This window comes from Pygocentrus nattereri, chromosome 1, assembly GCF_015220715.1.
Source record: "Pygocentrus nattereri isolate fPygNat1 chromosome 1, fPygNat1.pri, whole genome shotgun sequence".
Lineage (NCBI taxonomy): Eukaryota > Metazoa > Chordata > Actinopteri > Characiformes > Serrasalmidae > Pygocentrus > Pygocentrus nattereri.
The window spans coordinates 43,421,100-43,442,629 of NC_051211.1; the positions used below are offsets into that span (position 1 = coordinate 43,421,100).

At 39.9% G+C, this 21,530-nt stretch overlaps 1 protein-coding gene across 12 annotated transcripts in view; it reads left to right on the plus strand.

Annotated features, from left to right (window-relative positions):
• grip1 (glutamate receptor interacting protein 1) overlaps window positions 1–18,625 on the plus strand; it is a 391,803-nt gene extending 373,178 nt beyond the window's left edge. For 6 of the 12 annotated variants that reach the window (XM_037542052.1, XM_037542023.1, XM_037542028.1 and 3 more), the window contains exons 20-26: window positions 3,319–3,487; window positions 7,842–7,880; window positions 8,188–8,299; window positions 10,847–10,891; window positions 12,384–12,617; window positions 14,837–14,983; window positions 15,549–18,625. In XM_037542052.1, coding sequence (XP_037397949.1) covers window positions 3,319–3,487; window positions 7,842–7,880; window positions 8,188–8,299; window positions 10,847–10,891; window positions 12,384–12,617; window positions 14,837–14,983; window positions 15,549–15,812 — 1,010 coding nt within the window. In that variant the 3' untranslated portion in view covers window positions 15,813–18,625. The remainder of the gene's footprint in view (window positions 1–3,318; window positions 3,488–7,841; window positions 7,881–8,187; window positions 8,300–10,846; window positions 10,892–12,383; window positions 12,618–14,836; window positions 14,984–15,548) is intronic. The other 6 variants (XM_037542033.1, XM_037542076.1, XM_017695819.2 and 3 more) reach the window with 3 other exon arrangements.
• The last annotated feature ends 2,905 nt before the right edge of the window (window positions 18,626–21,530 follow it).

The window sequence follows — 21,530 nt, forward strand, 5'->3', positions numbered from 1 at the left end:
TTTGTGAAAAGTATTATTTTAAAGGGACCATTCTGTGAAAAATCTAGCAAAGACATATTTATTGTCAGAAGTTTGGTTCTTGTAGTTTTGTACTGCAGCTGTGTGGCAAATCTAGCTAATAAATAATGAAGACTGCATGTACACACTTGTACACTTACATGTACACTTAAATTGTGTTGATTTGTTAAATCATCTCAGATAGACTTGCTTTTGCTGTTTCAAACCTATTGTGGGCCAAAAAGTATTTAGACACGTTAAGCATTGATGAAACAAAGTTCTTTAGGTTGCATCATAAAATGTTTAAAAATATGATTTTTATTTCAGAGAAAAGCACTTTTAGCACAACAGCAAACATAGGATGGATATAATGTCAGTATGTCTTCTGTAAAGCACAGAGGTGGAAACATGAGAGTCTGAGGCTGTTTTTATTACAGTGGTGAGCTTGTATTCATTGACAGGATCACAAAGTGTACAAAAAGCATTTTGGATGCAGACCTGCATAGTCCTTAGAGAAATTGCTCTATTTGTAACTATCTGAAATACACAAGCTGCCTTCTGAAAAGTCTTGTAAAGATGTATTTAAAGGGCCCATATCATGGAAAACTGAAGTTTTCTCATTTTTTCAAATGATTTTGAAGTATAATGTAAACTTTTTTAAAGTTTTAAAATGTACCACTCAGTCCATACAGTCCATACAGAAAGCTTGGTCTGCTTTCTGAATGAGGCAAAATATAGGGCAGCCAATCAGAGTAGAGCATATTTATGTTCATCAGTCTTAGAGTGTCAAAGTGTCAAAATATCCTGGTTATTTCCAAGACATGGAAGAGAAGTTGGAAAATGGATGAATAAAAATGAATTGTTAATGTTCCTTTAAACTACACTGAGAGGGCAAATAACGGGCAAATCTCTGATCGGTCATGGAATGTGGTCATATATCAACAGTGCTGCTGTTTGAGAAGCACTACTGCAGTACAGCCACTCTCATTGGTATCCATGAGCCGTTGAGGCCAAAGACAATCTTCCTGCTCAGCCCACCTCCCACAGAGGCCTTAACCTTCCCCCCTAACGATCGCGTGTCGCCTTCAATCAATTCTCACTTAGAGAGATGATAAATCTCACCCTGTACCACTGACATATACCTCCTCAAGGCCATCCTCCCTCTCTCTCTCTCTCTCTCTCCATCCCTTTTACACCCTAAAGAAATAAGAAAAACACAGTCCCCTCATGTTAATAGGTTTATATGGAGCACATCCCACCCCCAAGGCACTCTTGCTCTATCTGCTTTGTATAGAAGTCTGAATCATAGATGTTTACACAGGTATTCGAGACACGCACAAGAAATGGCAATCTGCTTGTTAAATAATGGATGTAGTGCACTGGTTCAAGTTTGACACTGTTCAGGACAGGCAGGCTCTCACAGGACTCAAGCAGAGAAGGCCAGTAGAAGTTTAATTCTTAACTGAAAGTAAAGATCCAAAAATAGAGAGGCCCAAATGACCCAAGCGCATTCAACCATTTTAATTAGTGGAGTGAATGTGCACCCATTGCTGACACAGGTGTTGAGCTATATGCACACAGCTGTACATTTACATTGTTTGTAGAATTAGCTTTACACTATATGTTGAAACACTGCTGTGAGGATTTGATTGAGCATTTGTGAGGTCAGGTACTGATGTTGGTTGATTAGTTCTGGATCATTTCAGCTCATCCAAAAGGCCCCTCAGCATTGTGTTGTGGAGCAGTGGAACTCTCTGGCGTGATTGAGCTCTATACAGTGCCTTTAGGATGAACTGTAATGGTCTTTGTAATCTAGAGCTAATCATCCAACATCAGTAGCTGATCTGACTAATGCACAGTCAGATCCTCACAGCAGTGTTCAAATATCTACTGTAAAGTCGTTCCAGAAGAGCAGAGGCTGTTACTGCAGCAAAGGGGGACAAACTCTCTATTCAAAGCCCTGATTTCAGAAGGAACACTGGATGAACAGGTGTCTTGCAACATTTGGATATATAGCGTAGTTATTGGTTAATGCAGCAAAGTGAGGAAAGACTCCTTATTAGCTCTTTTATAAGCTTAGAATAGCTCAACCAATTTGCATTTCCCTGTAGTTACTCAATTATAAGTGTTAGTGTACAATAAGCCTGAGAGTCCCCTGGACAACAGTGAGATACTATTTTGGGTTGCTTATTTCCTGTAAAACTGTTTTCCTAATATATCAGTGTAGGAATAGTTGGAAAGCTCTTATCAGAAATTTCAGGATGAGTGTGTCAGTGTAAGTCATGTTTCACTGTAGGCTGTATTCTGCTCCTCCCCTTGCATGTCCTATTTTAATATCTAGTCTCCTAGTGTCCATTTCCTTTAGCCGCTGTGCCCAGTACAGGCAGTGAAGACTGTTCTGTTTCTAAATTAGCTTTACTGCTACTGTGATTGACACATTCGGTAGTTGAATGAGATTGGGAATTTTCTCATGCCTAGATGTAATCTTCCATTACATTCAGAATATCCCATTACATTCAGTGTAGGTCTCACTTCAAAGAACACTTTAAGCTTACCTTAAAACCTTTCACTTACCCGTATTTAAGTTTAGTTCATAGCTTTTGAAACAGGTTAAATATCCCAAAAACACTCTTTTTCGATGATACATTTATGCATACTGATGCATTTTCTTGGGGCTACCTTCTTAGTGGTCCACTAAGTATCTCTGGTGCATACTTAAAGAGGTTCATAAACGGTTCTAGGATTGAACATAAGATTCTAGGGAAAAAATGTTAATCAAGACACAGGCTTTACATTATGCCAAGCTTCTATAAAACTCAAAAATGGGTCTTTAAACTTGTACATCTTGTTCACAAAAGTGGTTCTTTATAAAAGCATCCATTTAAAGGTTCTTTAAGGAACCAAAAGTGCCTCTGGTATCACTTTAGTTTATGGAATACATAGGGGTTTGTTAAGGGTTGTTCTTTGGTCAGTAAACTTAACAAATTAGAACACTTCTAAAAGATTTATTTACTGTGCATTAGTCTTTATTTATTATGATCTTGATTAGTATATAACTAATAATAATTAGTAATAATTGTGTCGTTAGCTTGTTTAGACTAGTTTTGCCAATTTTATACCAACACAGCATGCATTGATACAATGTGAGATGATCATATATGCTCAATAGTTTTTATTATGCATTGTTACAACTAATAACATCATACTCTGCTTGTTATTTTGCCACCATTTTTAAAAGTGTGGGATGGTAAAGTGTAGATATGAGACTGTAAATTAATATTGTTTTCTTATTCTCTCTGTGTGCATGGATATGTGCTCCAGCCCCTACAGGCTTCCAGGCCTCAGGCTACAGCTTCCACAGTCATGAGTGGAGGAATGCCAAAGTGAGCCGGGGCAGTCTTTCTCCGGTCAGCAGCAACCGTCAGAGAAACAATATCCTGCAGGACCTGGGTCTCAGCGATGATGAGTGGGACAGACCTGCTGCTAGCGGGTAAATACCACCAGCACAACTGCGCACACACAGTTCTAAAAGAGCAAAAGGAACCTTCCAAAACATGAAGCTAATGTCCAGTATATACACTTAATGGTAGTTCATGTCAAATTTGCACTGTTTAGGTCACGTTGTAACAACCCCCCCCCACCAAATGGTAACTTCATAAGCAAAAGAAAAATACTACTGTAACAGTATTTTTTGAAGTCATTTTGGACTGTGTCAATCCATTTGCCTTTAGGTGTTCACAGAATGTGAAGGACATCATTTTCAGATTCAAGAAACTGACCATTTGTGAAATTGTAATTCACTCACGCCGCCCATCGTTATTACCTCTATATTCCTCAAAGCTCAGGCTACCTGGTAGCATCCATAATACTTGTAAAAACAGTAGATTTAAACATTTTTCAAACAAAAAGAAACTAGATTTAACAAAGTACAGAAATACATGTTTTAGAAAATATGAATATAAGCGAAAAAAATGTAAGCTTGTTTCATATCAACGTTAAAGCAGCAGGTTGTCATGTGTAATAAGGAAAAGGTTTTAGCCACAGAAGCTGCCACATGAGATGAGCTAATGTTAAAGCTAACACTAGAGCTAGTCAGAGTAATGTAAGGTGCTGAGGAAGATTTTTATGGGAAGTTGTTCAACTTCAGTGAAATAATACAAACAGTGGGGTACATCACTAAATGATCTTTACACAGAATTTTTTCACTAACAAATGTGAGTGCTGTACAGTCCTGTTTAATCTGTTTTATTTATGAGTTTATCAGCTGTCAGCAGAAAAATAAGAAAAGCTAACTAGTTAGATAACTGGCCTTAACCTTTTTCTGTGATATTGTATATCATAATATCATATTAAAATGTTTTATGGCAAATAGATTAATCCAGATAAAGTTTTGCGTATTTTAGAACCTTAAAGCCAGTATATGAATGTTGATAGTGAGCTGAGAGCATGGTCTTCCCCACAGATTAATCCAGAACTTTCTCAGTTTCAGCAGTTTAGGAATGGAACAAAAACAGCACCACCCTCCAGATGATCCAGATAGCATGTGCCATGATATGTTCCTCAGCAATAGTTTTCCACCATTTCTCAGTCTAAGAATTCTGAGTAGTTTACTGCCACCTCCATTTTCAGTGCAGGTTTCAATACAGTGCAGAGTTCCTCCTTTGCCTGACAGAGACTTTTAAAAACGTTTGCAATTGGCTGAGAGGCATCAGTCATCATTTTGCAAACAGTCAGTTGAGTTACAAGGTTTTGAAATGACAGTGATATTAATATATGAGATTCAGTATTGGCCATCAAGCTGAGAGCTTGGATAAAAGCTAGTAGGCTTTGCTAATTTAAGCACATCGTCAGTTTTTTGATGTAGCATGGCATGCAAAGCCTTTCCCAGCAAAATGTGGATTAGTCATATTCCTTCCTCATCTTCCTTTATTTCCAAGCATTAAAATGGGCTAACATATCCATGTGAACAGATTTCTTCACAAAGCTAATTTATATAGATGAATAGTTTGTATTTTTGCTAAGTGCATTGATCACAGACTTGAAGCTGAGAAGATAATCAACTGTAGTGAATGAGGCTTGATTGCTCTTTGTGATAAAATGTGAGTGCTCAAAATGTTTAAAGATTACACTTTGCAGAATTGTAAAGTGTTTTTCAGAAAGCACCCTTGAAATCAACATCATTGTAGTAAATGATCCGAGGTGTAAAAATGGCTCTGGCGTCTGGGTTTATGTATAACTATTCATGCATCCCTATGAGAGCAGTGATATAATACAGTTTTCAAATAAATTATAATAGAGTGAAATGAAATTGGGTCAAAAGATGAATGGCAGCATCATTGGAACATTGATGAGTTTGTAATTCACTGTGTTATGAAACACTGTAGGAATTTGACCGATGATTTATTCAGTAAATTGTGCTTCTCCTTGCATGGCCGTAGATTGTTCTGTTCCAGGCTGCAGAAAAGTGATTTTTTTAAAACTGTTGTTTAGAAAAAACAGTGAGTCAGATTGATAAAAACTTGTAAAGTTTAGCACAAAATAGCATCTGCTACTCTAAATCCTGACAATAATAAAAATGAACAATGGTAATCTCAGATTAAATACAGTCAATCTAACGATATTTCACTTCATATGCTTGGCATCAAAGCTCCTGAATATGGAAGAAAAAAAAAGTTTATGGAGACATTGATGCATGTAACAGGCTTAATCTGTTCAGAAACTCTCAAAACTAGGTCAGTTTTCATAGAGGCAACCACTTACTGCAGTATAAAGCCACTTCCTTTTCTGCACACAATCCTGCTGTAAGAAACCCCACTGAAACCTGCAGCTAAAAAAATACATCACAGATGAAGGCCAGGCCATTACAGCTTATTTTAAAGCAACACTAATGGCTTGGCTTCGCGGCAAGACATGAAGCACTAAAAACAGATATGTAGCACCTAACTGTGGTGACTGCTTCTCTGGGCAGATGGCTACTGTTTGTGTCTGACGTTGCTAAAGCAGTGGTCATCAACCCTGGTCCTACAGACCTACCTTCTTGTAGAGTCCAATCTCCAACCATAACCTACCACACTTATTTCAGCTACTTAATGTTTTACATGACCTTGATTGGCTGGATTAGGTATATTACTGTTAGGCAGAATAGTATGGTCCGCTTGGACGGTCCTTATAAACTCATTAATTTCCATGTTTAACAAATGCAAGTTTCACTTTGTTCATAAACTGTGATGCATCACATTTGCTATAAACATTCCTGCATGCTACATAAATCAGTAGCACATGCTAGCAGTGTGCCTTACCACGTTAATGGTAAATATGTCATGACACTTCATGACACCAAATTAATTTCTGTACCATAATGTACAGGAATTATTGCACAATCCCATTTCTAAAAAAAAAATTGGGATGCTTTGCAAAATATACATAAAAACTAAATGCAGTGATGTGAAAATCATTTAAAGCCTCTATTTAATTGAAGCTATTACAAAGACAACAAATCAAATGTGGAAACCATTTTGAATTTGATACCAACACACGTTTCAAAAAGGTTGGGGCAGGGGCAACAAAAGGCTGGTAAACTTGTGTAATGCTAAAAACAAATTAATAGAAACCTGGTGGTTGATTGGGAACAGGTCAGTAACATGAAAAAAAAGAGCATCCCAAAGAGTCTGAGTCTTTCAAAAGTAAAGATGAGGAGGGGTTCACCATTCTGTGCAAGACTGCACAATTATGCAGACATCCAAAAATTTAAACCCAAGTTAAAACTCAAAAACACAAAGAAGAAACCAAGAAGAAACAGGATCCAGAAATGCTGCCAGCTTCTCTGGGTCCGAACTCATTTAAAATGGACAGAGGGGAAGTAGAAAAGTGTTCTGTGGTCCGATGAATCAACATTTGAATTTTTGATCAACATTTGAACTTTTTGGAAATCATGGACATTGTGTCTTCCAGGCTAAGGACCACTCAGCTTGTTATCAGTGCACAGTTCAAAAGCCAATTTTCATGATGGTATAGGGGTGAATTAGTGCACATAGCATGGGTGACTTGCACATCTGTGAAGGCACCATTAATGCTGAATGATCTATACATGTTGTGGCAACATATGCTGCCATCCAGATGACGTCTTGCTAATTTCAGCACTACAATGTCAAAACATATCCTGCATGTATTACAACATTGCTCCATAATAAAAGAGTCTGGGTGCTAAACTGGCCTCCCTGCAGCCCAGATATGTCACCCACTGATAACATTTGGTGTATTATGAAATGAAAAATATGACAGATGAGCCCTTGAACTGATGAGCAGCTGAAGACAAATGAGAAAACATTTCTCTTTCAAAACTACAGCAACTGGCCTCCTCAGTTCCCAAACACTTACAGAGTGTTGTTACAAGAAGAGGCAATGAAACACAGTGGTAAACATGCCTCTGTCCCAACTTTTTAAACGTGTTGTTGACATCAAATTCAAAATATTTTCATTTAAAAACATGATGCATATCATTGTATCCTATTTTTATTTACATTCCACGCAGCATCCCAACATTTTTGGAAATGGGGTTATAAAATGAATCTTTCCTGTAGATAATAGGTAGGTTCTATCAATAAGCAGGCAACAATAACTAACTGTTTTGCAGTACAGTGTCATTGGTCCCTCCCAGCTTTGTAGAATCACGTGATACATTAGGTAAAATTCCAAAATCCAATTTAAAAAAAAGTTGGATCTTCCAAATGCACCACAGCTTTGCAGGAATGTAGCTCTCTAAGAGAATGATTGGTGACCACTGCTCCAAAGTAAATTTGTTTGCGTGACCCTGTTGATTGAAGCTGCCTCTCCGTTACCTGCAGAGCCGCCACGCTGCCCACTGGCCTTATCTCAGACAGCAGGTGAGGCTCAGTGCCATGTGCACCTCCCAATGTCTGCACCACTTCCCAAATGGCCCCTCACCCCATGCCTTCACTTTTCCGCCGGCATTACCGCCCGGCATAACGTCACCATCTGTGTGTGTCCAACCACACCAGACACTGTGTCTCTTGTGTGTCTCTTAACTCCAGCCCTGCCTTCACTGCCAATGCCTGCACAGCCCCCATTGATTGTCTACAGCGCTCATCACTGTGGTGCCTGCCTGCTCATTGGCTCCTGTGGTAAAGGAATGAGCCAGAGCTTTGATTCTCCTTTGCTTGTCATTGGCAGGTTCACTGTGGGCCATGATGGGACAGAGCCAGACCAGGAGGAGAACTTCTGGTCACAAGCACTGGAGGATCTGGAGACATGCGGTCAGTCGGGGATCCTCCGGGAACTCGAGGTAAAAACACACTCAGCAACACACTCTAATAGAGCCATGATACATTTCATCACGTAGCTGTGGACTCTTGTCCTTTAACATAAATGAGACGCCACTGCTATCAGTCATGCTCACCCACCTTTCCACTATAGCAGTGATTGCCAACCCTGGTCCTGAGTACCCCGTTCTGCACATTTCAGTGTTTTCATGCTCTGACACAACCAGCTCAGGAATAGAGATGGAATATCAAGTTGACCTGCTGGGCATGTACCCACTGGCTGTGACCGTGAGTGGGCTCTCAGGAGTGTGGGTTTATATAGGTATCCTTCCATACCATATTTCCTGTACGTTGGTATGGAAGGAAATACAGTATTTGGAAGGGTCTCTGAGTTAGCTAAGCATTTTCTTTTAATGATAGGTGGGGCTGGTGGGAGGGAAAGGTGAAACTTGATATTTGATAGTGACATAATCAAAAATGAGATGTCGTCTTAGTGGCAGTCAAGATACACTGTACATTTTGATAGAAGATTACAGGAAATAAGAATTTTGTCATTTAAATTATGTGATGAATGAATGTGCTCATGCATTGGTTACTGATTTATGAGTAACTATTATCTACAGTTTTTTGTCATGAAATTATTATAAACTGGCAGAGAAAAAAAATGTTGAAAGATTGACTGAATTTCCTTCTGTCCTGTACCTGCACTGGGTGGGACTAAATTAGATGACATCAGATCTGCCACTGTAACAGTTGTGTTTACCTCAGCCTCTACTGTTACTGCAAACACTTTTTGTTAGTGAATTTATCATTTAGTTTATTTATCATTTATTGAAATATGAAAAAAATCTCATAATGCTCTGTGATAGCTAAACTGATTTTGTTTATAGCTAGTGCAGAACTATGTGTGGGCATGGCTCATAATTCTACCTTGACCTAAACTGTGAAAGGAATGTGAAGTAAAATCAGTCAACGGGTGTGGCTGGACTCCAGCAAAATAAAAACAAATTTCCACAGTCCTCCTCGACAAGGAGTAAGCCTGTGGTAATAAATTAGTTTTTGGTAATAAACGAGGACTGAGGTTTCACTTCCTCCAAAGCACTGCCTCCCATTTCGTCCATGAAGCACACAGCGGGAGTGGCAGTTGCACTTGCTTTGAGGAAGGTTTGCCAGTCGTGCATTGCTGATGTAAAAACAGCGTGAGAATGTTCTAGTAAACATGTAATAATCTGCTTTTCAAAATCAGTCAGGTGAACCACGCCGACCCTGTCTGCTGAGTGTGCCTGTTTTTGTCATTCCCCTTTGCAACATATTTTTGAATGTAACATTGGTAAACACTTATTCTGTGATGTCTTTAGTAGTAAAACAGTTTGAAACCATGTTAACAGGGGCTTTAGTATGATTTGGGACAAGACATTAAACTAACAAGGTATTAAAGATTCATTTGGATTTCAGGTTGACTTTGAAGTCACAGACAGCCCCCACAACCTACCAAGATATCAATGAGTTGATGTAACACAAGCCAATTAAAATACAATCACAGAACTTGATGAATAAATTCAGAAATGTTATTAATGTGTAACCAGCGAATGACGCATTTGGTTAGGTTGTAGCCTTTATTCACAGCCTATTGTATTAAAACTAAAACTGTTGATAACCGTAATCTCATATTTAATGAGTAAAATGAAAAAATAAAAGAGAAGCCAGATAAGCAGTGTTACTGAAAACGTATCTGTTATCTCTGCCTTTGTTCTAGAACTTATTGGTGACTATGATGGGGAAAAGGTAGCATGATAGAATATCATAAAATCATAGGCTAGTCAGTTGTATGCAAAAGTTTAAACGCTGTGGTCAAATTACACATTTTGTTTATGTTCTAAATGAAAATAAGTACAAATTCTCTACCTAAATATGAAATTTTAAGTGCACTAACATATTGGAAAAAATGAAGCATAAAATATAATATGTATCCCAACTTTCGCACAGACTTTATTATTTCTGTCCAATATGTTAAATTCAGCAAATAAAGAATAATTGTGCATTTGCCAGTTCAGACAGTGGCTCCAGTGTATTGTGGTAGAGTGGGGGAGATTGTGATTGAGAGAAGGGAGAGAACTCTGAGAACTTGGGTGGCTTCTGCTTAGAGCTTGAAAGCTGGACTACCTCTTTTGAATGGTGGTAAGGCTGAGATACAGAAGATTGGATGGTGGTGTGGATTGCAAAAAATTTGCAGGAAATGGAAAAAGTGCAAACGTTTTCTATGTAGAGGATGTGTTGACTTCTCATTTGGAACATGACCCAGGCGTTCCTAACCTTTGCCTACAACTGCTTAAAGTGCATATGCCTGTGGGTACAGGGTAGATAGTTCATGTCTTCATGCCAGTGGCTAAAGATTTATTAAACCATTTCTGCTTAAGAAGAGCTTTAAACAGGTTGGATTAGTTAGATCAGGAATATGCCAAAATATGCAGGACCAGGGTTGGTAAACACCACCCCCAACACTCAACCCCCGTCTATACATGCATGACGTCACACCTTTAGTTTTGTGTAACTGCTCCTTCTCTTTCCAGGACAAGCCAGACAGGCTTCTGACTAAGAGAAACCTGGCCATCTTGGTACCCCTTTCCTTTTTTGGGCTTCCTCTCTGCTTGTAGCGCTGTAGCACCCTGGTGCTCTCCCTGTGCTGCTGGGCTCAGTGTCTCACGCTAGGGGCCTGCTGGGGGGGTGGAATTCTTACACACAACCACTGCTGGCATCCTCTTCACATCCTGGGGGTGCATTCAAAAGACAGCAGCGGTTAATGAGTGCTGATGGACTCTGATATAAATCAAACTGAGAGAGCTAGTCTTAGCTGCAGGAACCTGTGAAGACATTTCCACCTGGCATCAGCTGTTAGAGCCTGTGATTTGTACTGTTTCTCATTCCAGTCAGCCTCTTAGTCATATGAAATGGCTGGTTTGCTTTTTGCTCTCATATCACATTGAATCAACATTCCCTGATTAATTCCGAAGAGCATTTCCAGATAGATTTGACTTAAAATCTACTTTCGCAGGTATTTCTAAACCCACCACATTGCCCTATATAGAGGTCGATGTGGAGTCACATTCAGCTTACGACATTAAAATGATAAGGCTGTTTTTAGTACCGTTTGCTCTGTTGAAATACAGTAAAATTAGAGCAAACTGAATGTGCCCTTGGGCTCTAATTTGACTTGATAAAGTGTTTGCCGTTGGTTAATGTCTTTAGTGCTTTACGTTGTGCTTACAAAAGAAAAAAAATTAGAAGGGAAAAAATCATTTACATGGATTTGACAGCTGTTTTGTGGAGAGATGCATGACTAAATGTTGTCATTTTCTATTAAAAAAAAACAGTGCATCACTTCAGTGAGATGGAGAGTTCAGTTTACACTGACATCCATCACTAACCTGGAATACAGTTCAGTACAGTTTGGGTGAGATTCACTCAGAACTGTCCAGTGATGCAGATCTGGAGAAATGGGCATGATGTGGGTTCATGCGAAGCATGATGGGAGAGCCACTGCAAGGCTTTTTTTTTTTTTTTTTTTTTTTTTTTTTCTTCATTTCAGTCTTGTGTAACCTTGTCTTCCTAAAGCAGGCTCCCTAACGTTTGAAGGATTTTCCTGCTTCAAATGACACCATTAAACATTTGTAATGACCTAAATGCATTTGAGTTGTAAAGCTGTGTGTGTGATTAGCTATTGCCATGGCTTGCCCATGGTGGAAATCTTTGAAACTGTATGGTTCTAGGTGTTCATTTTCTGTCTGCTACAATGCATGTTAGCAAGAGTGTTTGTGCATCAGTCTTTTGATGAAATGAGGAATGATGTTGATGAAGCAAGCAGGGGGTTCAATCTGTGTTTTTGCCGTTGTTTTTGTCTGTCTCCCCAAAAAAGTGATTTTGTGAAAAGAGAGTTAGATGATGCAGTAGTCCATCATACCTCTGTGTGACTGTGTGAACATTTACCTCATTTACCCAACATGCAGATATGCATACTGACCAAGCAATGCAACATTAAGGAGCATGTGAGAAACCGTGTAGTCCATCATGAGCCTTTCTGAACTGCTCTTTCTCTGTGCTGCACTGCAGGCCACCATCATGTCCGGGAGCACACTCAGTCTGAACCATGACCCTACACCCACACGGACCCACCTGGGCAGACAGGCCAGCTTCCAGGAGCGCGGCAGCAACAGGCCTCAGTACACACAGGCTAACCGCAGCAACACACTGCCCAGCGACGGTGGCCGCAAGGCCTTTGCCATGAGGAAGATGAAGCAGGAGATTAAGGACATCATGTCACCAAACCCTGTGGAGCTACACAAGGCAAATATACCTATTAATGTTTATTTTCATAACACTGATCACTGATAGCTCACAGAAAGCTTTCTATAAATGTTTTAATGCAAATTACTCTTAGACTTCAATTTCCGGCTTTCTCACTTACCAAGTTATATTTATCCTAATATTATGCCAACGCATTGATATGCTTGTGATGAGGCGAGAGACAGAGAAGAGAGAGAGAGTTAATAAATAGGAATATGTGCAGTCTCAATATGAGTCTTATGTAATATGAATAGTGCAAGGAGAGAGAAACTACAATCAGCAGTGTTGTAGTATATAATTTTTATATTTTACTTGTAAATCATTACAGAACATTGCAGTAACTGTAAATGGTTTAAATGAGCATATAGTTTATTATGTAATTTTGTAAGTACTCAACGTGAGGCTCCTCCAACTGTATGGACAACATCAATGCCATAGTCAAATTCATCCCATACTTGATTGAGCATGTTGGTGTCACTGTACTCACAGCTTTTTCAGTGCAATTTCGGAGATCATCCAGTTTTTATGGAACCAACAGCAAATGCTCTGAGCTGTTGGAGATTCACTGCCGATGAAAATCACGTTGCACAGTTATGACGGATTCACTCTTATTGAAGGTCACAAAGTCACAAAAGTCACAAAGCCTAAGAAGCCCCTCTTTCAATTCACATGTGATTGGTTCCTAGGTGCCTCACAGTTGTAAAAGTATGGTCATTTGAAATTGGATGAATCTTTTTGAATCACCCTGTGTTGTTGGACACTTTCAGAGCTGTAACAATGAATTACATACTGACATGCTTACATTTAGTAAGTTGAAGATTTTCCACAAGCCATTAGCTCTTTGATGGCTTTTGTATACTTCATTGAAAGGGAAGAAACTGACAAGATCTCACAAATTGTCCAAAAAAACACTTATGTACAGTGGAGGAATTAAGTATCCAATGCATCAACAGCTTTTTCATTAAACATATTTCCAATGCAGCTATTTACATTAAATTTAGACCAGACATTGGTATGAACTCAGTAAAACTATATAGCTAAAACTTTTTTTATATGTTATGTGCAATAAAGTGGAATCACACAGGAAAGATGTGTTGTCCAGTTGTACCAGTGCTTATTAGAATCAGCTGGGATAGTTGGGCATGTTGGTATCCTACTGCTTCCACTCTTTGAAAAGAGGGTACCCACCTCTGAATGCAAGTAAACAAGTCATTTGTCTCCAAGCTGTCACACTGCACCTCTCATGATGAGTAGAGGTCTCCCAAAACCTTGGCGACAGGGTGAGCTGAGCAGCATAGCAATGGCACTGCCTACCAACAGATTTCTCGACCCCTGAATGTTCCTGTTAGCTCTGTTCGTCTGTAAACATTTGCTCCTTGAAAGATTTTCAGAAAGACCTGGAAGTAACAGGTACAGTCAACACAAAAACAACAGGCTGTGAACTCCACTACCACAGTCTCCAGTCTTCATCACCCTGGAAGACCCCAAAATGCATGTGAAGCTTGTTTGAAGTTTGCTACAGAATGTTTTGCAGTCTACAGATTTCTGACCACAAAGGTCTACAAGTAAAGACAAAAATCTAACTTTCCGGCAACATGACGTGCCATATTTAGAGGAGAAATATATGCATATGACCATACAAAATACCATACAGAAGTTCTGAGGTTGAAGCGTAATGGTTTGGGGTTGTTTTGCTTTCCCTGGCACTGTCAGGATCCAAATTATTGAAGGGAAAATGAATGAAGGCATGTACCAAGAGATTTTCAGCAGAATCTGTTGCCGTCTACCAGGACCATGAGGATAAGGCATTGGGGGATGTTCTAGGTCAATGATCTAAAACATACTGCAGATGAGACTCTCACTTGGTTCCTTAGGAAGAAAATAAAGGTGTTGGGATACCCCAGTCAGTCACCAGACTTAAACCCAATAGATAATTTGTGGAGGGAACTAAAGATCAGAATTAACTTGCGATTTCTCCAGAATCTTTAAATGTAGTGAAAAAAATTTAAAAACTGACAAGATTGGGATACATTTTTTTTGTACTAGAACTAAACACCTGTCATAACAAATTGTGTAAATATTACATAAAAGGCCTGAAATCATGCAAAACCAATAACTGTTTACTGATATTGGAAACATTTGCTCAATCATAGTAAAGCTACTTCAGCTAATTCAGTGTCTATATACGGCAAGGCCTGACCTGCGTCTCTTTACTACAGGTGAGTCTGTTCAAAGAGTCGGATCTGGAGGACTTTGGCTTCAGTGTGTCTGATGGGCTTCTGGAGAAGGGTGTCTATGTCAACAACATCCGTCCAGGGGGGCCTGCAGAGGTGGGGGGGTTGAAGCCCTATGACAGGCTACTACAGGTAGGGATTCATTCTACACAACACAATGAAAGTGTTATGGGTGCAGTCCATGTCTCACTTTAGGTCATTAGGGATAGGAAGAGACGCAGCTTTCTGTGTCTTTTCTTCATATATACTCTGATGAAATGCAAAACACATTCAAACACAAAAAAAAACAATTATTGGAAGAAAGACATTCCAGTGAACTTCAACTTGTTTGGATAAGACAACAAAAGACGAACCAACAGGGGAAATAATGCTGTGGGTCGATGGACAATGGATCTTCCCGTGTAGCCTGATGAACTAAAGGTCTCATTAGCATAGTGGTCTGATCTCCCTTGCCTATTCTATGATTGAAATGCAGTACAGGCTTTTAAATGTTATCTGATTTTATATCTTAACAGCTTCCACACATTTGCAAATGTTATCATGCATTTTAAAGTTGTTACTGTAGTTTATGCTTAAAGTTACATTAGTCAAGCATACAGAGTCTTACAGCAACCTTATACAACTACACAGTACTAGGGTGACTTTACACTGTTGATGAACATTTAAAGCATGTTTTTTTCTAATGTTCCTGTCACAGATCAACCACGTCCGGACCAGGGACTTCGACTGCTGCTTGGTGGTTCCTCTCATTGCGGAGTCTGGGAACAAACTGGACCTGGTCATCAGCCGAAACCCAGTGTCTATGCCGCCCTCTGAACTGAACCAGCTGCCCAACGAGGAGCCGGTGAGCTGGACTGACCCCTCTGAGCCCCTTCTACAGCCAGCGGCCGGACAGGAGGCTGCCCAGCAGAACTCCGTGCTGGCAGGGGTGGACGACAGGGACCCCAACAAGACCTTATAGCAGAACTTACCCTCCCAGCGCTGGCAGACGAGTGCTTCTCATGGTGCTAACTGAACCCGTCCTGACTGCTCCCCCCACTGGGAGCGAGCGGGAGCCTGTCCGTGATATAGCACACCCAGTTTCTTCCCTGAGCCAGAGCATGAGCCACACTGACCAAGAGAGGTGTCCTCTCCACGCCTGCTGGGTGCGTTTTTAGTCCTGTGGGAATTACACTAACGTTGGAGGAAGACCATACTGACCTCTTGAAATATTAAACTGAAAAGATGACAAGAAAATCGAAACAGTGCCATCCCTCATTTTTATTGCCAATGAACACAAGTTGTTTTAAGGAGAGACACGAAAGCAAAATAAGCAAAAGGAAACCTTGAGACGTTTACACATGATGTTGGACTGGCCTCTCTGTCTATTTGTATGTATGTATGTGTGTATGTACTGGAGAATGCCCCTTGTGTCAGCATTCTCTGCGCGTATGTGTAGGACATTCTTATACGAGTCTAGGCCAGAACAATTCTCCACGTCCTCTGTTTGCAAAAAGTCCCACGTCCTAACCTTAGCTGTTCACCTTGTACCCCGGAAACAGCTCCTCCAGTTCCGTCCTTTTGTAGTGCTGAATCCCAAATGTGTGTATAGTGAAGACCCCTGTTAAATCCTCACAAGTGATGCCAAGGTCTAAGTTCTCTGCCTTACTCACTCAGCGGAAAAAGAGTTTGGTACAAGCTCAGCAAAGTGAATCCAATAGCCATTTTCCAAAAACGTGGCAAAAAGTAAGTGAGTCAGCCTGAGTGGGTTGGGTAGCATAATGCATGAGACCTTTACTGAACTACTTTGTAATGGTAGACGTACTATTGTACAAAAAAAGAGAACTTGGCTACATGTAGTTAAAAAAGTAAACAAAAAAAAGAATTTTGAATAACAGAAAGGCCATAATTTTATTCCAGGTGTCGCTTGCTGGTATAAATACAAATCTAATTGTTTGAACTCTGATGTCATATTGAACTAAGAGGGATTGTTTCACCATGATACTGAAGGGGTGGTACCTAAGGCACCTTATCTTAGAATTGGACAGATTTCTATTTTTCTTAGTAGTGGCAAATGATTTATAAGTGAGCAATGAGCAGATGTATGCAATCTGAGTGATGTGATAGGGATATGTTAAGCAATCATTTTGCCTTACACTCATAGGAAGCTGCTCATGCGCAGATCGGAAAACATTGTGATACAAATGATGTATTTTGGTTTGAAAGCAGCTTTGTTAGGTGTTTGTTAGATGTAAGCAGTAGGACTAGTTTAACCCCTAGGCATGTGCTCCATTTCGGGGGAAGTCGATTGCTCGCACAAAGCGGAGACGAAATATCCACTCCAGACTGTCCCAAATCAGCCTCCTCCCAGATTCAGAGAAAGGGACTGACATGCCAGTTCTGAGTGACTGTGGTGACAGAGAATTGCGTCAGTGATGAGGCGAAGATGCCATGCTGGGAACGGTCTCACGTCAGTCAAGTGTAGAGACAGCATGTGGTGAGAATAATATTGAAATATTCATTCTGGAGTTAGTTTGGGGGAAACCTTCTAGCCACCAGTAGTTTGTAGCTGTCAAGATCTTTACTCTTTGACCTGCAGCTCTCATTCTAACATCACCCCAAAAGGAAAAAAAAAAGATTTTTAAAAATGTCAAGCATGAAGTTGTCCAGACACAAGAGGCTCAAAACAACTTCTAGTCTATACTCCCCCCTTGTTTAAGTGAATATGAACTTATACTAATCTACTGTATGTGGTAATGGTACGGTTTTGTATGTTTACTTGTTTTTTTTTTTTCCAAAGGGTGTACAAATTATTTGTAAAGAGAAAAAAAAGACAATGGCACTTGTCATGTGAGAATGGGGTTTGTCAGGTAAGTTGCATCAGTCCTACCAAAAGAGGTAGAACATCAAGGAAACATTCTTCACTCTAAAGAAAAAAAACTGTAGCTCTGTTCAGAAAAAAAAAAAGTTAGAGAAGAAAAAAAAAGTGGCCATAAGCAAGCTGCCTATGGCCACACTTCCCTTCACCCACCTGTGCGTATAAAATTGTGGCTTTTGATGAGTGATGTTACCCTTGTCGTCTGTGCTCACACACCCTGTCTACTCACTATTTAAAATGGCATGTAGCGGTCCAATCTGATCATAACCTCATCAGGGGAACACTCACATGGGATATCTTTATGGAGACTGTTTTAAGCAACTCTGTTATTTTCGTTTGTTTTCTAAGGTTCCTTCAGGTTACGGGTTCATTCCCCAAACTCATGCACTGGATTTGAGATGTTCTCAGATGTCATTGTTTAGAATATTGTTGACATGCTGACATGTTACATATTGAATTCTGATCCTCAAGGCCTGATTCGAGCAAGTTTTCACTGTAAGCATTGTGGCGTCTGATGCATTGCTTTTTTCTTCTGACTTAAGTTTAACCTCACTGTGTTACTGCAAATAACACGTATTCACATGTAAGTGTTTGGACTTTTTTGTTAATGCAGTTTCTCATTTTTATGTTCCTTTTGTGGAATCATCTAAGTGGATTTAAGCACTGCCAATTAAAATAGTGGGTATCCATTTTCTGTGTATGATGAATTAATGAATCAATTCCACAGTTATGTCCCTGAAATATTGTATTTTTATTTCTAATGGACAGGTATTATGAGCTGTAAAGTATTTTTGTACAAATTTAATACTTTGTTAGCATGATATTTATCGTCTATGTATAACTTTGGGGATTCCTACAGCTGTAAACCTTTGTATGGCCAACAAAAAGAGAAACAATAAAAAGATATACAGAGTGGACAAATCATTCCGAAGAGATTTTCTGTGTAGTTTCACTATCGTGGTGTGAAATGTAGGAAACATAGCATGATTATCTACTGATTGAACTTTGAGCCTCTGCCTTCAGTGTGCCGAAGTTCCAGTTCTAGGTGCTCTCTTGCCTTTCTTGGCTCTCCAGCTTTGCCTTTAGGCTTTTTGTCTTTATTTTGTTTTGGGTTCAGGTGTTGTGTCAAAACAATAAAAACTAAGCTATATTCTCTGGATCTTGAGCTCTACCTATAGTCTTTAGGAGGAGTCCTCCCCCTGGTGGTCAATTAGACGCTTCCTTTCAGTAGGTGCAATTATGGGCGACAAGGCAAGAAGTGTGAATGGTCATATTCTGGCCATTGCAATTTCGCCCAAAAACATGCGGCTGTACTGGGGCATTTGCTCTCAGCACAGTGATGTAACTGGTTTTTCCATGTCAAATTTTGCATGGATAGATGGACAGATATTGGTTTTAATCAACTATGGCTTAAATAGAGAGGTTTAAATCCGTATTTTCTGTCACATCTTCATGTCCCATTGCACAGACTCATGGGAAATGCAGTCCTTGTACAGTCAGCATCTATCCTGTTCCTTTACTGTAGCTGGCTGAGCAGCTCCACTTTATTCATGTTCAAAGTAGTATGTAGATTATGAGATATGAATGTCATATGTAGTTCAGTGTATTCCTGTTAAGAGATGTCATCTTCTCTTATCTCCTCGACAAGCCACTGTGTTTCCATTGTCCACTGAACAGAAAACTGTTAACATCTTGTGGAAGAGGATGACAGTCTCACCTGAAATTAACAGGTTAGCTCTAGCATTAGCTCAAATGAGGCAGTTTGTTTAATACTTATAAATGTGCACCAGTGCAAAAAGGTCCATAAAGACATGGATGAGCGAGTTTGGTGTGGAAGAACTTGACTGGCCTCTACAGAGTCCTGACCTTAACCCAACAGAACACCTTTGGGATGATTTAGAGCAGAGACTGTGAGCCAGGCCTTCTCGTCCAACATCAGTGTCTGACCTCAGAAATGCACTTCTGGAAGAACGGTCAAAAATTCCCATAAACACTCTACTAAACCTTGTGGAAAGCCTTCCCAGAAAATTTGAAGCTGCAAAGGGTGGGCCGACATTATATCAACCCCTATGGATTAAGAATGGGATCTCACTCGACTTCATATGCGTGTGGAGGCAGATGAGCAAATATTTTTTGGTGTTTACATGCACATCACTGCTGAGAGGGTAACACGCCCATCATACCTGAGAAAACGCACCTCAAAGCCTGTTTCACACCAGCAAAACAAGCTATTCAAATCAAAAACTGTAGCAAAATGGTGCACAACACTTTGAGATTGAACGTTCCCCTAGTCGGTCCTGCCATCCTGACGTTGAAATGTCTGTTTGAGACCTGTTAACCCCCTGACCCGCTTTTTTACTTTACAGTGGTGGTGATAGGAGCCAGGGGTCACGATGTCTACAACTCAAAAACAACATTTCTATTTAACAACTAAACAACCACTGAACATATATGTGACTTCTGACTTTGTATATGTAATTAGGGTTGAAGATGGTGAAGTAGAATTAGTGACTAATCAATAAAAACAGGATTTATTTAAGGACTACTGTGCCTTACAACACCCTGCGTTTACATTTCCTTCATGAATGGGCTTTTGAAAAAAACGTGTTTTATGTCGAAACCATCATAAGACAATGTATGAGGGAATATCGTAATATGTAATAACTTTATATGAGGGAGCTTTATGAGGCATTAAACATTTTTGATGTCTGGTTCCTATCACCACCACTGTCAACAGTTCAGAACAGGGCTTCTCACAGCAAGCCAGGCTGAATGTTTACATCTTAACTATGTAATTATTCAGGAAATTTGAAAAGTCGGTGGAATTCCCCTTTAAGAGGTAGCTAAGGTTGTTTGTGGATCATGCCTGGAAAAAAAGATGGACATTCATAAAAGAGAATAGCCAGGGCAAAGAGAGGAGATGGAGAGCCGGGGTGGACGACAGGAGAGTATACAGTATTAAACTATAGAGGCTATTTGACTGCAGGCAGGGATTAGAATGGTGTGTGTTTTTTTTCTCTAAGGACGCAAAAATATTACACACAGCATCAGAAAAAAAACATCCAATTAATTGCTACACGGTCAGGAGTTCAGGAGTTGATTGTTCAGCAAAAGCCTGAGGACTGAGACTTGCTCAGTCACCACTGGGAAATTCCTGCAGAGCAAGCAAACAATAATAGACTTCTGTAGAGACGGTACTGGACAAACCCACACGATGACAGTCTATTAAGATTACATATGGAAAATGCAGTCGAGGTACATTTTAGCAGCCTGAACAGATAAACTTCACTTGCAGAGATGAAAGAGAAAGACAGCATGATCTCTTCCATAACCTCCATCTCAGTTGTGTGTATGCAGTTGTGTTTACGCTGCCTAGTCGGCTCCTACAGCAGCACCAAAATAGTCTCGAGGGACATTTTCCAGTTTAAAGGAAAACCCCCTTCTGATGATGCATGTTGAAGGTGGGAGAGGGTTTTCAGAGGCATTTCACTGAGAGAGTTTCTTGAGGGGGCCTTGTATGAAATATTTTAGATTTTTTTCTGCTAGCTGGCTAACAAAGCCGGATGGCTCATGAAACTGCTTGGAATATCACATCTGCATTTATTAGCCTCTACATCTGTGCATTTCTTCACCATGGCAGGGAAATTCCAGTGATTATAACACATACCTGGATAATGCATGCTGGGTACTGTAGTGAGAGATAACTGAAGGATGAAAACATCAAAAGTACACAAACTCCTGAAATCTGTCAAACTGTTAGGGCTGATAGGCGCAGTGATGTGGTACGGAATATTACACAGCACTACAAGTTACATGTTAAAA